The sequence below is a fragment of the Centropristis striata genome, chromosome 22, assembly GCF_030273125.1.
Source record: "Centropristis striata isolate RG_2023a ecotype Rhode Island chromosome 22, C.striata_1.0, whole genome shotgun sequence".
Lineage (NCBI taxonomy): Eukaryota > Metazoa > Chordata > Actinopteri > Perciformes > Serranidae > Centropristis > Centropristis striata.
The window spans coordinates 14822416-14839153 of NC_081538.1; the positions used below are offsets into that span (position 1 = coordinate 14822416).

The 16738-nt window shown below is 38.1% G+C and overlaps 2 protein-coding genes across 3 annotated transcripts in view; one reads left to right on the forward strand and one right to left on the reverse strand.

The window, feature by feature from the left end:
• The window catches only part of rpap3 (RNA polymerase II associated protein 3), a 46961-nt gene extending 39671 nt beyond the window's left edge, over nt 1–7290 (reverse strand). The window contains exons 1-9 of one of the 2 annotated variants that reach the window (XM_059325884.1): nt 7135–7290; nt 6756–6916; nt 5271–5432; nt 4017–4127; nt 3797–3924; nt 2678–2799; nt 2527–2597; nt 1826–1960; nt 338–465 (exon numbers count right to left, since the gene is read on the reverse strand). In XM_059325884.1, coding sequence (XP_059181867.1) covers nt 338–465; nt 1826–1960; nt 2527–2597; nt 2678–2799; nt 3797–3924; nt 4017–4127; nt 5271–5432; nt 6756–6908 — 1010 coding nt within the window. In that variant the 5' untranslated portion in view covers nt 6909–6916; nt 7135–7290. Of the gene's footprint in view, nt 1–337; nt 466–1825; nt 1961–2526; nt 2598–2677; nt 2800–3796; nt 3925–4016; nt 4128–5270; nt 5433–6755 lie in introns of both variants that reach the window. The other variant, XM_059325885.1, reaches the window with a different exon arrangement.
• A 695-nt stretch (nt 7291–7985) lies between these two features.
• On the forward strand, nt 7986–16491 carry atp23 (ATP23 metallopeptidase and ATP synthase assembly factor homolog). Its single transcript, XM_059325891.1, has 6 exons — nt 7986–8377; nt 9527–9572; nt 12804–12885; nt 12978–13115; nt 14855–14938; nt 15034–16491. Exons 1-6 carry the CDS (start codon nt 8236–8238, stop codon nt 15235–15237), a joined length of 696 nt encoding a protein of 231 aa, XP_059181874.1. The 5' UTR covers nt 7986–8235; the 3' UTR covers nt 15238–16491.
• Nucleotides 16492–16738: the final 247 nt, after the last annotated feature.

The following is a 16738-nucleotide window of genomic DNA, read 5'->3' on the forward strand; positions in this document are numbered from 1 at the left end:
GTTTGCTCTTAAAAATTTGAAGCGTCTCTGATGGCCTCAGGTCTTCAGGGAGGCTGTTTGTGGACCACAGTGAGAAAACAACGCCTCACCGTGGGTTTTAGTTCTAACTTTTGGTTTTATTAAAAGGCCAGAAGACCTGAGGGTCCTCCAGGGTTCACAGGATAAAAGTCAATCAGATAAATAGGCTGGACTAAGACCATTAAGAGATTTATAAACCAGTAAAAGAATCTTAAAATCCATTCTGAAGTGCCCAGAAAAACAACAGTAGATTTATCTTTTAACAGATTTGTCTCTCAAACAAGAAAACTGTGCTGCAGAGAATAAAAGTCGTGCTTACTTCTCCAGCTTGAGGAATGCCATGGCTCTGTTAGCAGGCAGCAGGACGTTCATGCTGTCTGCCTCCATGCCTCTGCTGTAGCACTCAGCAGCAGCTTCATATTTACCCTCTTTGAAATAAGCATTCCCCTGAAAGGTTCATTCAGAAAACTTAGTTATAAATAAACACAGTTTAAGTTTAACATAAAAATGTTTAAGGAATATCAGGATGTGATCAAATCAGGTGGTATATTTAGCTGGTTCTCTTTTTTCAGGCAATGACAGTTGAACATAGGGCTGCACAATTAATCGAATTTTAATCGTGATCACGATTTTGGCCCCAACGATTAAATTAACCTGATCGTCGGCGATATTTCCATTTTAAAATGTGGCTCTCCTGCATATCTAATGAAGCACTTTCTACACCAGTAGTCCACCAACCACCAGGGGGCGGGGCCGTTTTTCTCCCCTGAAAAAATCCTGGTTGCTGATTGGATAGAACACTAAGCAGGATGTGATGTAGTACTCGACGTCACAACAACACGCGCCATTTGTAAAAGCCGGCGAAGCAGTGTTACCAACTTAGCGACTTTGTTGCTATATTTAGCGACTTTTCAGACCCCCTTAGCGACCATTTTTCAGAAAAGCGACTGGCGACAAATCCAGCGACTTTTTCTGGTGTTATTGGAGACTTTTGGAGACTTGTTCTTACTCTTCTTAACGAGCTGAGGGGGCCGGAGGCTCTTCTTAACGAGCCGCCGGCCCCCTCAGCTCGTTAAAAAGAGTAAGAACGAGTCGAAGCAGTACAGTCCTCCTGCAGCAGTCTCTCCCAGCTGCAGAGCCGGAGGGGATGCTAACCCCTTAGCGTCCAGTCTGCAAATTGCTAATAGGCTAACAGTTAGCTCTGTAGCAGTACAGTGTGCTGCAGGAGGTGTTCACTTAGTGATCTCTGTTTGTTTACAACAAGCACCAGGACACTAAAAACTGTTCCTATTGTTTGTTTAAAAGTAGTGCAATAAAAATACAGATGTTTTCCCTAACATCATGAATAATTGTGATTAATAATCTTGATTACAATATTGATCAAAATAATGGTGATTATCATTTTGGCCATAATCGTGCAGCCCTAATTGAACACTTCACTCTTTTAGCCTCTTGTAGGCCACCATACACTCTCATAATAAAACCCACATTTTCTGTTTTTTAATTAAAAATACTAGCTAGAAAGATAATCAAGACAAATCTTTTTTTGTTTTTCCTCCTGATGAAAAGACGATCCTACAACCTAGAAAGATTATCCCAGCAGAACCTTTTTAACCTGCTCTTGACCCATAAACACAGGAGACAAAACATCTCAGATCAGACAGAGAAAGGATCACTAAGACCTTTTTCTCTCACTTGCCTCTCAGGGCTTCTGTATCACACTGAAATATTTGGGCACATCTTTATGTTAGCATGTGAGCTGATGCATTGAGGACGCTAAAGCTAAAGCTAAAGTGTCAAAACTTACTCTGTCTTTCTGTATCGCCGCCTCCTGTCGTCTCTGCTGCTCCTCCACCCGTCTCTGCTGCTCAGGGTCCACTGCTGGAGCCTCCTGCGTCTGTGTGGCTCCAGTCAGAACAGCCGGTTCCTGCTGTCCCACAATCTGAAACCAGCCAAAGAAAGAGAGGAGAAAAAAAGAGAAGACTTGAGAAATAGAGGAGAAAGCTTCATTGAACAATGAAAACAATGAAAACAATGAAAACACAAATCGTGAGTTAAATATTACTCACCCTCCCCGACCTCACCCACTAAAAAATTATGTAAAATGATGACCCCCCCTCCAAAAATCTCCAAAAAGTCCCATTCATTAAATATAAATAGACGATCTCCCTCCAAAAACGTCAGATTCAATATATAATTGTTGAATTGAAAGTGTAAATGAAATGACGATATGATGGAGGAATGCACAGGCGTGTAGGGGCGTGGCCTTATTAGGGGATGTGGCCTCAGTAGGGGCGTGGCCTCAGTAGAGGGCGTGACCTCAGCAGCCCTGCAGTAAGCAGTGTGCTAGGTGTATGTGATTGAGGAATAGCAGATATTCAAGTGTATTTGTATGAAATCTAGTTGTTTTAGTCAAGATTATGCTAAAATACATTTTTTATCCGTATATTAGCATGGAAAGTTTCTCACTTTTCTCAGTTTCTCACAAAATGATCCCTTCACACTCACCTCTTTGATTTTCTTCACTTCATTCTGTGCTTCCACATTCCCAGGGTCCAGCTTTAGAACCATCTCATAATCTATTCAGAAACAGATTCATGTTGTTGTCTCACTGCACTCAACTTCAATAGATGAACTCATCCTTTGAACAATTTCTCACCTTCTAATGCAGAATCATATTTATTCAGTGCAAACCGTGCTGCTCCTCTCCGTGCATACGCTTTGAAGTAGTTGCTATCCAGAGCTATCGCTAGGTTGCAGTCTGATTCTGCTACAGCATACCTGCAAAGAGCAACGTGTCAATGAATTACAGGGGAACAACACATTTTCAGCACTTCATTAACACTCTTCTTACTGCTGTTATACACTGCAAAAAGGTGCGTCTAAAAACAAGATAAAAACACTACATCTGAGGGAAATGATCTTGCTGCATGGACAGATAATTTCACTTGGCAAGATTTCTTAAATTAAGATTGTTAAATCTAGAAATAAATCTGTTGCACGCTTAAATTAAGAAATTAACTCTTAAAACAAGATAAATTAAAGCGATGAACTGGCCCGAGCAGAGTGCACTAACAATTATTTGTTTCTTACCAAGATAAAAAAAAAATTAAAGTGATTTAGAAGTGTTAGATCATTTATCTTGTTTTAAGAGTTAATTTATTATTTTAAGCGTTCAACATGCTTGTTTCTAGATTTAACAATCTTAATTTAAGACAGGGGAACTCAAACTCAAATTGCCTGGGGGCTGCTGGAGGCAATATCAATTTGACCAAAAAAAGACACAAAATGACAGAGAAATAACTAAATTACTTAAAAAAAGATACAAAATGACAAAAGACACAAAATTACTAAAAAATTCACAGAATTACCAAAAAAAGACACAAAATTATTTAAAAGACAGAAAATGACCCAAAAAGACACAAAATGACAAAAAAAAGACAGAAAATGACAGGAAAAAAACTAAATTACTTCAAAAAAGACACAAAATGACATGGAAGATGGAAAAGTGCCATTCATATAAAAACTCACATTAAACTTTCATATCAAGGTGAGGGCCACAAAATATCATCACGAGGGCCGCAGTTGGCCCGTGGGCCGCGAGTTTGAGACCCATGATTTAAGAAATCTTGTCAAGTGAAATTATCTGTCCATGCAGCAAGATAATTTCCCTCAGATTTAGTGTTTTTATCTGGTTTTAGACACACCTTTTTTGCAGTGTGAGCATTGAAACATGTTGAAACCATCTTTTAGTTGGCGTATGATCAGTGCTGTTTACTTTTTGAGTTTGAAGAAGGAGGTGGCTCGGTTTGTGGGAAGCACCGGGTTGTAAGGATCTGCACCCATCCCTCTGGTGTAACACTCAATGGCATCCTCGTAATTCCCATCTTTGAAAAAAGCGTTACCCTAAAAATAGAAGTACGATCTGCTTTAGTAAAGGGCCATTTCTTCTTTTCTTTTGTTATTTTAATTGCAGGACTTCTCATACAAACATTCACCTTTTCTTTCTCAGCCAATGCTTTCTCTTTGTCAGCTGCAGCTTCCTCTGAGTCTGACTCATTTGACTCTGCAGGACTTTCCTCCTTATCCATCTCTGCCAGGGCCTTGTCCTGCAACCACAGAACAGAAGTCTTTATCAATCAATCAGTCAGACTTTATTTGTATAGCACTATTCATACATTTTTCAACACAAAGTGCTTTACATAAAGCGTTTTCATGAAGCACCATCACAACATGGAGCATTGAGGAATATGTGCTGAAATATGTGCCACCAGAAACTGAATGTAAATTAAATTTGAATTGCTTAATTTAAATAATTGCATCAAAAAACTGAATTTGAATCACATCATTTGAGTTTATATTGTTCAATTTGAATCATTGCATTGAAAAAGTGAATCTGAATTGTAATTTGAAAATTGAATTTATTAGTTTGGAACTGAACATTCAGTTCTCACAATTCAAATTCAGTTAGTAATTAAAATTTTCTGCGACGAACATCCGGGTAGTTGAGGCAGAGCAATCGAGCACAGAAAACGGATGTGCTGATTGGCTGAAGAGGCGCTATGGCAACCGGGTGTCAACAAATGTAACAAAAAAAAACGGAGGTGCTGATTGGCCGAAGAGGTGCTATGGCAACCGGGTGGCAACAAATGTTACAACAACAAAAAAAACAGCTGTGCTGATTAGCCAAAGAGGCGATATGCTACGGAAGAAATTTGGGGCCACTCAAGACAAAAATATTTGAGCTCTGACTTTAAACTCAAATATTTTTTTCTTGTGTGGCCCTAATCCTCTTCCGTACTATGGTAACCAGGTGGCAACAAATGTTACAAAAAAAAAACGACAATTCAAAATCAAATATTAATAATTCAACTTCAGTTTCTGGTGGCAGATATTTCAGCCCATAGAGGAAACACTGGAGGCAGGTTAGAAATTAATAAAATAAAATACATAAAAAACAAAGTAAGGTAAGATAAAATAAAATAAAAAAGTTTTTAAAAAGCTAGATAATATATATATATATATATATATATATATATATATATATATATATATATATATATATATATATATATATATATATACACACACACACACACAAAATAGACTAATAAATAGTAGCAAATAAATAAATAAATGAGAAGATGTTATACCACTAAGATGCATGAGCATAAGTCTTAAGTTTTTAGTGAACAACTTTATGACTTCTCCAATCATTTTAAGAATATATTTTTTTAGAACTATTTAGCTACCACGTCAAACTTGTCCCATGATCTGTAGTCGTATGCTTTTATCCTTGAGGCATCCTGAGATCCCTCCATCTTTGCGTCACCATTGCCTGTTGGCTCCTTCTTCTTCTTCCTTTCCCTCATCTTTGTTTTGTAGTCTTTGTTGCGCACAGGTGGGAGCTTGTTCTGCAACAAAGAGACACACAAGCTGCTGAAGATCAACCAGAACAATACCTGCTCTAATGCTGGGCTTACAGCAAAAGACTTCCACAGTCCGAGACTAAAAACTGAAAGCCTTTAGTAAATCTATGAGTTTTACTGGAGAACAACTGAATTTGAATTGTGAGAACTGAATATTCAGTTCCAAACTAATAAATTAAATTTCAAATTACAATTCAGATTCAGTTTTTCAATGCAATGATTCAAATTGAACAATACAATTTTGTGATTTAAATTCAGTTTTTTAATGCAATTATTCAAGTTAAGCAATTCAAATTCAAATATAAATCATTCAAATTCAGTTTCTGGTGGCACATATTTCAGCCCATACAAAAGCTGCTTCTCCTCCATTTAGTAAGTTTTTACCAAGAGCATGATGGGGAAAAAATTGCATGGTAGGAAAAAACTGCTAAAAGAATCTAGTTGTAGTCTTGTAAATAGTGCAAGATTCACAGTCTGTCTAAAATCTCAGTGTGAGACTAAAAACTCTAAAAAGTCTAACTGCAGTAACTCATTTATTGGTGAAAATTATATTATATAACTATTATTATTACTAAAAATGAGCTCCTTGATGTCTGTTTTATCTTGTGACAAAGTTTTAGATTTCAATTTTGCTTTATTTCAGAGAAATAATGATATAAAAACCACAAAATCCAACTCAAAACCAAGCAGTAATTGCACTTACCACAGTCTGCTTTGGAAAGATATACTAATTCAAACCTAAAAATGATGGAAATTATAGGTTTATTTGATAGGGAAATTATTATCTAGATAGAGATCGAGTAAAAAAATGAAATAAAATGATTTTAAGACTAAAATATAACATTACTTTATAATATTAAGTCTAAATTACGCACATCTTTGAAAAGAGTTGTTAAACACTTTTAAATACAAAATCAATGAAAATGTTTATTCAATGAAAACAAAATATAAAAGCTGAAAGAAGACAACAACACTGTTGTTACTGCACGCTGTTTATCATTACTATTAGAACCTTCTACACCAAAACCAGAGTGCAGCAAGTACATTTTTGGGGTCAAAGGTCAAAGAAATCATCATGATTTTTTAGCGTAAAAATGACATCATCAATACATGTAGAAATAAGTGTCATATCACTTACCTACCTATAACCCATTTGGCTGGCCAGTTAAAAGACATTTAAAAAAAACTTTAAAGCCGTTTTTATCAGTATTACTATTTGCGTAGTTACTGCAGTTAGACTTTGTAGGGCAGAATATATACTATATATATATATTATAAGATGGATGCATGTGTGTATCAGGGTCTAACCTGGTCTCCCTGAGGTCCTCCCGTCCTCAGCTCCTCGTCCCTCCTCTTGATGTCTGTCTCCCAGCTCTCCAGCTCCGTCATGAAGCTGTGCAGATCCTCCGCATTTTGCCTCATCTGAAGCTGTAACTCAATGGCTTTGTTCCCCCCGGACATGTTACTCCCTGTGAAACAGACATTTGTTTTGGAGAAACTCTTAACACGTGTTGCTGTGGCTGTAGGAGTCTTGAAGTCGCTGTTGCAGCCAAGAGGAAAACACCAGAATCACGCTGTCATGCTTTTGCTGTTAGCAGCTAGCTGGCTAGCAAAAAGAAAACCAAACATTTTGAGCAAATTAAGTGAATGTAAGTCACGCTGTAGCGACTTGAACCTTGAACAGTACCTGGCACTGGTTTCCCCGGCTGATAAATACAGTTAAAATGTATCTGCAGCTAATTCTGCTATGAAATACAACGAAATGTGTCGTTATTCATTTAGGTTTCTGTTTACGTCCGGAGCCATGACAGCCGAGTACCAGCAGCCTTTGCGCCGCTGAGTCTGCGCAGAGCGTAATCAAAGATCGTCTATACCATGGGTTCGACAACCTTTACTAACTAAAAAGCCATTGTTCGCCAAAAAAAGAGAAAAATATCATAATGGCCTTATAATACCTTATTTTGAGCCTTACTATGAAGATGAAACAGCCGACAAAGTCTAAATGAACCTACCCATAATACTGAATATACATGGACCAGCACTTTTGTAGCCCTTTTCTAGTCGCTTTGCGACCACTCAAAGTGCTTTACACTACAGACTGCGCTCATTCACCCTTTCACACACACATTCATACTGGTGGCTAACCTAACCAGTGCCACCTGCCACCATTGGGAATTCATTCACACACACCGATGAATGCAGCATCAGGAGCAATTTGGGGTTCAGTTCTTGCTCAAGGATACTTCGACATGTAGGCTGCCATGGTTAGGGGGCAACCCACTCCATATATTGTGAATGATAACTTACTATAAAATCATTTTAACAAACAACCTACCATAAAGGAAGCTACAAATCAAACAAGTGTCGGTTTTATATGATGGAAATTACTTATACAGACAGCTTGAGTGTTTGTATGGTGGACAAAAGAAATAATTAAAAAAATGTTTTTTGGTGGCTGGGTTTTGGTTTCTAGCTCAGAGTGGACGGCTTTCCTACACGTTCTGAATAGACGATCTATAATTGATGCTAGTCTCTTACAGAACACCGTTGAAGAAAAACATTTTTAATTTATTTTTATTTCACATTATATTAAATTATATTTAGTGACTGTCTTGTATCAGAAAGATGTAAATCTAATAAATTTTTTTTATAAATATCTCAATGTATTACCTTTGACCTTTTGGGACCACGTGATCTAAAAACAGTTATGACCTCTCCTGCTAGCTAGCAGCAGCTAACCGGGAGAGCTTTTGCTATCATTTCCAAATTGTAGACAACATTTGACACAATGGACCAGTCTAAACAAGATGAGGACTATGGATACGGGTTATTCCCAAGGAGAAAGGAGAAGAAGATGGGAGCCATCGCGCAGAGCTTGTTCACTTTCAACCACAAGTGTCAGGTCATGTTGCAGTTCGCGATGGAAACCAGTGAGTGTTCCTCTAAGAGAATCACCTTTAGATCAAATGTCATCTCTGCAGTGAGTCAGAGAACTTGTCTGACCAGGAGGTTTCACTCAAATGCTTCTGTGACTTTTAGTTCCTCTGCAGTGTAAATGTTTTGACTTCGCTGTCAGAGTAGCAGCGTTAGCGTTAGCTCATTCAGATAGCAGTGTTTTTCAGGGTTCCCACGCGTCCTGGAAAACCTGGAAAATCATTGACCAATTTTCCAGTCATGGAAAACATATGGAAAATGAGAAAAAAGGTCAAATGTCCTGGAAATTATTAAGTTATCCTGGAAAAGTATTTATCTTCCCTCTGCCTTGTGAGCATTTTGTATTTCCACTGTTGTTAGCAAAATTATTTACACAGGTTTGTAGAGCTGCAACAATTATTTGATTAATCGAACAGTAATCGATTATTAAATTAATCGTCAACTATTTTGATAATCGAATGATTGGTTTGAGCAGTTTTTTTTTAAAGACAAAAGTCCAAATTCTCTGATTTCAGCTTCTTCAATGTGAATATTTCTGTTTCTTTGTTCCTTTATGACAATAAACTGAATATCTCTTTGGTTTGTGGAAAAAACAAGAGATTTGAGGACGTTATCTTGTGGTTTGGGAAACACTGATATTTTTCAACTTTCAATTTTATTGACCAAACAACTAATCGATTAATGGTTTAAATAATCGACAGATTAATCTCAAATTAAAATATTTGTTAGTTGCAGCCCTACAGGTATGGATATAGGGTGTCTGGGGATGAGGAAGTGTGTGTGTGTGTGTGCGTGTGCGCGCGCGCGCGTGTGTGTGTGTGTGTGATTTTGTCACTTTTAAACAGATCAAATGCAATTCAAAGGGCTTGACAGGTTGGTTAAACAACAAAAAATAGGCAGTAATAGACAGTTTCAATTGTTTAGAACAACTAAACAACTGACTAGAAACAATTCATGCAAGCTACAACTGTACAAAAGAACACTATCAATGAATAAGCGGGACAGGGGAATGTATCAATGTATGACATGATAACTTGTCTCTGTAGCGGCTGAAAATGTCCTGGAAAAGAATTTCAGGTTAGGAATGGGAACCCTGTTTTTTTTTCTGTCAGTGAACGCTCTCTACATTGTCTCTGCTTCTCCAGGTCCGTATGCCAAACTCCTCCTCAGTGCCATGAAAAGTTCAGGATGGTAAGTGTCATTTTAAAATAAAATATGTGTCTGTCATCGTTGACATTACTGTACATTTTAATCATCTTTTACCTACTGCCATCAAGGGCTGGGCAATATTGACCAAAAGTCATATCCCGATATATTTAGGCTGAATATACGGTATATATCTTGATATTTTTATCACAAATATGACATGTCAGAAGTAGTTTTATTGAAACTTTTTATTTATGTGAACATAAATTCTGTACAACAGATGAACTTTGTTAGAGAAATGCATTGAGAAAACCTTTAAAATTAAATTATCCGACACCAACACAAAATCCTCGCCTATTTCTCCGCGCAGATCGATTAATGGGGAATGATGAGCGGGAGATGTCCACGTTCTTAGTTTTTACATTTTATTACAATACGTCAAGAAATGTGCAGTTACAGAGATCTCTGGGTTCAAACATCTTCACTGATACACAGGAGACTGGTTTCAGGTCATGAAGTCTGGACCAGTCTCATTTCCCTTGAACTAGGGGTACACCGTTTGCAATTTTTTGGCCGATACAGATTTTTTTATAACTCACAGCATACACCTTCAATGTTTAAATCTTCTTTTATTGGAAAACAATAACACAGCAGTATTTTTCTTTAACAAATGAAGGAAATCACAATGTCTGAGGAAAAAAAGTTGTATTACTGGTGCCTTCCACACAGGGGCAGCGTAGCATTTGATGATACAGTGTGGGAGGCTAGATGCCAAGCTGTAGAACAGCGGTTCCCAAACGTTTTAGCCGCGCACCCCCTTCTATGTCCCAACCGTGTTGATGCACCCCCAATCCCCCACACCTTCAAAAAAAACAAAATGCAGTAAGCTTTTTTTATAGCCATATTAAAGGCAGCATGTTTAATCATGCTCAAATGATAACACATGTATAATTAAATAATCACCGTCACAAAAATCTGCGGTCTCGCATTTGAATTAACCTGAACACAGTTTCAATATAATGCAACAAAGATATGCACAAGCTTACACTACAAGAGCAAAGAGGATGATGACAGGCTCAGGATCAGAGGCAGAAAGCACATAAGTTGGGGGAAAATGTTATAATATTTTGAGCCGCGTTGAACAAAAATTGCAGCAAGTTTAAATGAGCGTGGAGCTTAACAATCAGTCATCATAACACAGGTTGGAAAAATGGAAGAAGATAACTTATACGCTCCATTTTAAGATGAAGTGCATTTTGAATAGCCTGCATTTATTTATGAATTAATATTACAGTTTTTGATTTTACATTTTACAAAGGAAATATTTACATTTCTTTATTGTGTGGGGGGAAAAAATTTAATTGTGTAATTATCAGACGGCCATTACATTTTTCATCTTGCGCACCCCCTAGCGGCAGCTCGCACACCCCCAGGGGTGCATGCACCACACTTTGGGAATCCCTGCTGTAGAAGAAGAAACAAACAGAGGAGAGGGTTTTCCACGGCGGGACAAGTTAGTTAGCCCCCAGAGGGATTTAGAGACTCTGTAGGTGACGTATGGTTTTCACCGCTGTTAACTGTGCACAACGTCAGCAGCTGAAAGCAGCATGGCTAATTATGCACAGTCTCCGCTGATCATGAACATAGTGATTGTGAATTAACTGGCATTGCTAATTGCTAAGTGTCTGGTGCTTGTTGTAAACAAACAGATATCACTGAGTGAACACCTCCTGTAGCAGCAGCACATACACACTGTACTGCTACAAAGCTAACTGTAGCCTACTGCCACTAACGGCGGCTCTTCTTAAGGAGTCGGCCTCGCCTCCGGCTCGTTAAGAAGAGTAAGAAGGAGTCGCTGGATTTGTCTCCAGTCTCTTTCTTGAAAAATGGTCACTAAGGGGGTCTGAAAAGTTGCTAAATTTAGCAATAAAGTTAGGAGCACTGCTGCACTGGTTATTATCGAGGTAGATAAGATGCTAGATAAGATCGGTTTGACATAAAAGAATCGGCCGATCGATCGGTGCACCCCTACCTTGAACCCCTTATTATATTCTAACAATGGTTTACTAATCATGAAGGTAGATTTCTTCCAGGAAGTGCCGCCCTCTTGATCAGTTGATTCGTCAGTTTTAATCAAAATAGGGACACGTCATGTCACCAGGCAGAGAAGATAGTTACCTCCTCTCCCCAGCACACTGTGTCCTTGACCTGGCCTGTTCCCATAACATTCAACAAAACCTCCTGCCTTGTTATGACTTACAGAGATATAATTGGAGACACAGAAGTTGCAATGTGCACCCAAAATATAAAACATTAAATATGAAATATAGAATATGTTTTTGTGTGATAATAGAATCTTACTAAGTTTAAGCAGTTAGGATACATGTATTTATAGTAATCATAGTTTCTAAACCAATATTAACACACAAACATAATCATTATATCATATATATATATATATATATATATATATATATATATACATATCAAAAGCATATTGCATGAGTAATCCATAATTGCATAGAGAGAGATAGCACAGACAAGGTTAGTGAATTACGCATGCATAGACAGTGACCTTTGATACAGAGAGTGACCCTCATGCACAGAGACAGAAAAAACAGATTATTTCTAACAACCTTTATTTGAAATCAAAGCTCCATAAAGTTCACATTTAAATAAAAATATAATAAAAAATATCTTTAAAAAAGTAGCCTATGAAATATAATAGTTAGAAAAAAGTCACACCAAAAAAGTTGCACCGTATTTATTATGGTAAAGTTCTGGCAACCACAGCTACCATTTTTTTTACCTTTTTTTTTTTTTTTTTTTTTTTTTTTTACAGTGTAGTGTATATTGTGTGCACTGTATAAAATATGCAATGTACCACAGCTGTAATGTGCTTGAATTTACTTGGGGGGGAAAGGTGTAGGTATGTAACAATAATATTGATGATGATAATAATAGTAAAAAAAGTCAGGATACTATAAGAAGCCGTTTTTAAAAGTAACAGAAATAATGGGAATTCAGTAATGAAAAACCGACTGGATCTTTTTGCATGGTTCAAATTAATCATAATCTCATTTTAGTGTTTAGAGCATCTACCATATACATGCACCACATTTTAAATTCCTAGTTGGTATTCCAGTTTTCCAATGTTGTCTTACATGTCATCATTTAATAGTAACTTTAATATGTGCTGATTTTGGATACTTTAAAACTTCAACTGCAACTCCAGCAAAGAAAACAAATTGACATGACTTTATGCTCTCAACACAGCCAACTATTTAAAGACCGTCATTTCTCCTGTGAAGACTGTGACGGCTCGGTCAGCGGTGGCTTCGACGCATCTTCCTCACAAGTAAGAAAGAGACTTTGATATTAATAAAGATAGCAGGTTCTGATAAAGTAATTACACTGCTCAACATTAATGAGATGTGTGTTTGCTTTCAGATCGTTTTGTGTCAGAACAACATCCACCAGCAGGGCCACATGAACCGAGTGGTTACACATGAGCTCATTCATGCCTTTGACCACTGCCGGGCCCACGTCGACTGGTTCAACAACTACAGACATCTGGCTTGTTCTGAGGTGAGCCCCAGTCTATACATAATCCTGTTGTCATGAGTGAAAAGACATGCTGTTGCTGCTTTAAAATGTACCCAAAGAAAGTGCTATTGGAGACTTTTGGAGACTCGTTCTTACTCTTTTTAACGAGACGCAGGGGCTGGCGTCTCTTCTTAACGAGCTGCGGGGGCGGGTGGCCCGTTAAGAAGAGTAAGAACGAGTTGAATCGGCACAGTCCTCCTGCAGCAGTCTCTCCCAGCTACAGAGCCGGAGGGGATGTCAACCCCTTAGCGTCCAGTCTGCAAACTGCTAATAGGCTAACAGTTAGCTCTGTAGCAGTACAGTGTGTATGTGCTGCTGCTGCAGGAGGTGTTCACTTAGCGATCTCTGTTTGTTTACAACAAACACCGGACACGCTTTGTTTATGATCAGCTGCTGACATTGTGCACAGTTAGCGACGGCAGCCACAGTTGAGTCTCTCGTGTTTAATCCATCGTGTGTGTGACATCACGGTCGAAACTGTTGCTAAGTGGATACGCGACAGTCAAAAACCATACGTCACCTCCAGAGTCTCTAAATGCCTCTGGGGGCTAACTTGTAATGGAGACACGCAGAGTGAGTCGACTTTTGAGAATTTTAGGCCTTAGACTTTCCCGGTGGCCGCTTTTCCCATTAGTGGAAACACGGCTATAGTTGGCACCTTATGCTGCTTTAATGTACTTTCTACTACTCCCACTCAAATGAATGGGAGGACTAGCATTTTTACCACACTGCCTGATTTGGTGTGAATTGATATGTGAGCCTTGATATGACAATAACATGTATGTATGTAATATAGATGTAATGTATATTCTTTTCACACAAAAAACAAAAACTTAAGCCCTGTAGTTTTAACAGAATGTTATTTAAACATGAGTAAAAATGGCATTTCTTAAGGGACTATTTTCAGCAGTGGATTGATACACGTTTCATGCTCTAGAGAGCATTTACAGCAGTAAGTTCTTTTGAAATCACTTTGAGATCACAGTGATTTTCATGTTTCCTCACAAACAGGATTCATCTACATTTGATGAAGAACTTACAAAGATAAATGATAAATCCTAATCCTCTATTTTCAGACTGTTTAAGATAGAAAATGTTTTCATCAGCCTTTTCTAAATTATGTTTTTATCCTGCTGACCTAAATGTTTCGTCTGCTGATTATCCAACACTCATTTAGTGCATTTAGTTTAATCGAGCTATGCTTAAAAATTGATTTTGGCGTCTAATAGGACTTCTGTCCTTGTCCCAGTTTACATGCAACTGAGAAAATTGAATAACTGACGGGAACGTGTCCTCCTCCTCACCACTGGGTGGCGATATGCGTTGTTTCAGCAGGTTAATATGGCGCCCTTTCTGTTGACCTCAGTTCGACACTTTGTGCCGTCGCTACTGAACGGCTAATGTGCAACCAGTTAATGTGAGAGCAGCTATTGCGACCAGCTAACGTAACCAGCTTTCTTGGATGTTTTTGTTCCGGGGTCATACATCAGCGTGGGGGGTGGAGCATGCAAACATGCGTTGTCTTGTCATACATGCCGGTGAAAGTCCTATTCCAATCGCATTATCTGGGTGTCCTAATCAGAGTTGGAGAAGTGCGACATTAGTCGGACTAACACGTTTACATGCACTTCAGTTGTCCAGTTATAGTCAGATTAAGGCAATAATTAGTTTTTTCCAAGTGTCATGTAAATGTACTAAATGTTTTTGTGTCATTGATTCAGATCCGGGCAGCTAACCTGAGTGGAGACTGCTCCTTTACCAATGAACTATCCAGGTTCCACTTTGGCGTGAAGCAGCATCATCAGGTACCTCCACCGAGATAATTGCACCTTTAACTGGCAGGTTTCAGGTTTGTGTCTGTACCCGAAGACTTAATCATGTTTTTTTTAATCCTCAACAGGAGTGTGTCAGAGGCCGGGCCCTGCGCTCCATCCTCGCTGTGAGGAAAATCAGCAGAGAGGAAGCAGAGAAAATAGTGGACGAGGTCTTCGAGCCGTGTTTCAACGACCACGCGCCGTTTGGACGAATCCCGCACAGTAATAAGGACGCTAAATTTGCCAACAGAGATTACGATAGCAGAGATCGATATTTTGCAAACCTTTAGTCTCGTCACATTTAACTCCCATTGGTGCTGCAACCGGCGGTGGCGCCTGAAAAGAGCTTGGCGGCGTCAGGGCCTTGGTCAGCAGAAAGGCCTCAACAGAACGACAGCGTGTCGAAAACCATCAAATCCCTTCAGAAGGGATTTTCAGAGAATCATTTGCCCTTGGAACAGGAGAGCAAAGGAAGGAATTACGGTCCATTTCATGTTCTACCTTCATTTTTATACTAATTCTGTATACAGGGATTGTCAGGAGTAGGGCTGGGCGATATGGACCAAAAGTCATATCCCGATATATTCAGGCTGAATATCAATATACAATATATATCCCGATATTTTTATCTCAAAGTGAGAGCAAATGTTCACTCAAAGCCAAATATGACATGTCACAAGTAGTTTTTATTGAAACCGGGTCTTTAAGTGAACATAAATACTGTATAACACCAGGGGTACCTTTTAAAACAATATCAAAGCTCCGTAAAGTTCACATTTAAATAAAAAAACATCTTCAGTAAAAGCCGCAGCTTGCCTGGAGCAAGGATGACAGTGCAAATTTGAACTACAGTCAAGGAAAAAATTAGACCACCCTTGTCTTCTTCAATTTCTTGTTCATTTTAATGCCTGGTACAACTAAAACTACAAATATAATGATAACAACAAAAATAGCTCATAAGAGTTTAATATAAAAGATGATTTCTAGACATTTTCCATGGTTTTCTTGATAATAACCAAAAACATAAACAAGAAAAAACATTGAACTCTTATGAGCTATTTTTGTTGTTATCATTATAGTTGTCCAAACAAATGTACCTTTAGTTGTACCAGGCATTAAAATGAACAAGATATTAGAGAAAAGGTGGTCTAATCATTTTTCCCATGACTGTATATCGATATATGCGATATGGTCTAATTCCATATCGCATTTAAAATTATATTGATATATCTTTTATATCGATATATCGCCCAGCCCTAGTCAGGAGTGATTTTGCTGTGGGAGTAAATGATTAGATGAGGCCCCAGTGATTTATTCATCATATGCTTTTATTTGATCAATGGGTGCTTTTAAGAAAATACATGATTTAAATTATGTCCATCGATATTTGCTGTGAAAGTGCTTTGATGACAAATAAGGATGTATTTCTCTGTTCGCTCTTGTTGCCACACTGACCTCCACTCATTTCTTGTAAATAGAGCCGATTGTGTTTAAATTAAACGGAATCAACTTGTTTAAAGTTGATTCCCCTGAAAAAGTAAGAAGTATTTTTTTTAAAGGACAGGAAGCGGGGTGTCATGTTCGACCTTGGTAAAAAAAAAGTTTGAATTCTGCTGATTATAACACATTAATGTCTAATCCCTAGAGAGGATTCTTCAAATTAACATGTGAGCCAAGTAATGTGAGTACAGTGAGAAAAGTTCTTCCACAACAGCACGGTCAACTTTGTTCACATCTGGGCCGCAACTGTAAAATGTCACTGCTGACATCTTTATTGGACATTAGCATTTA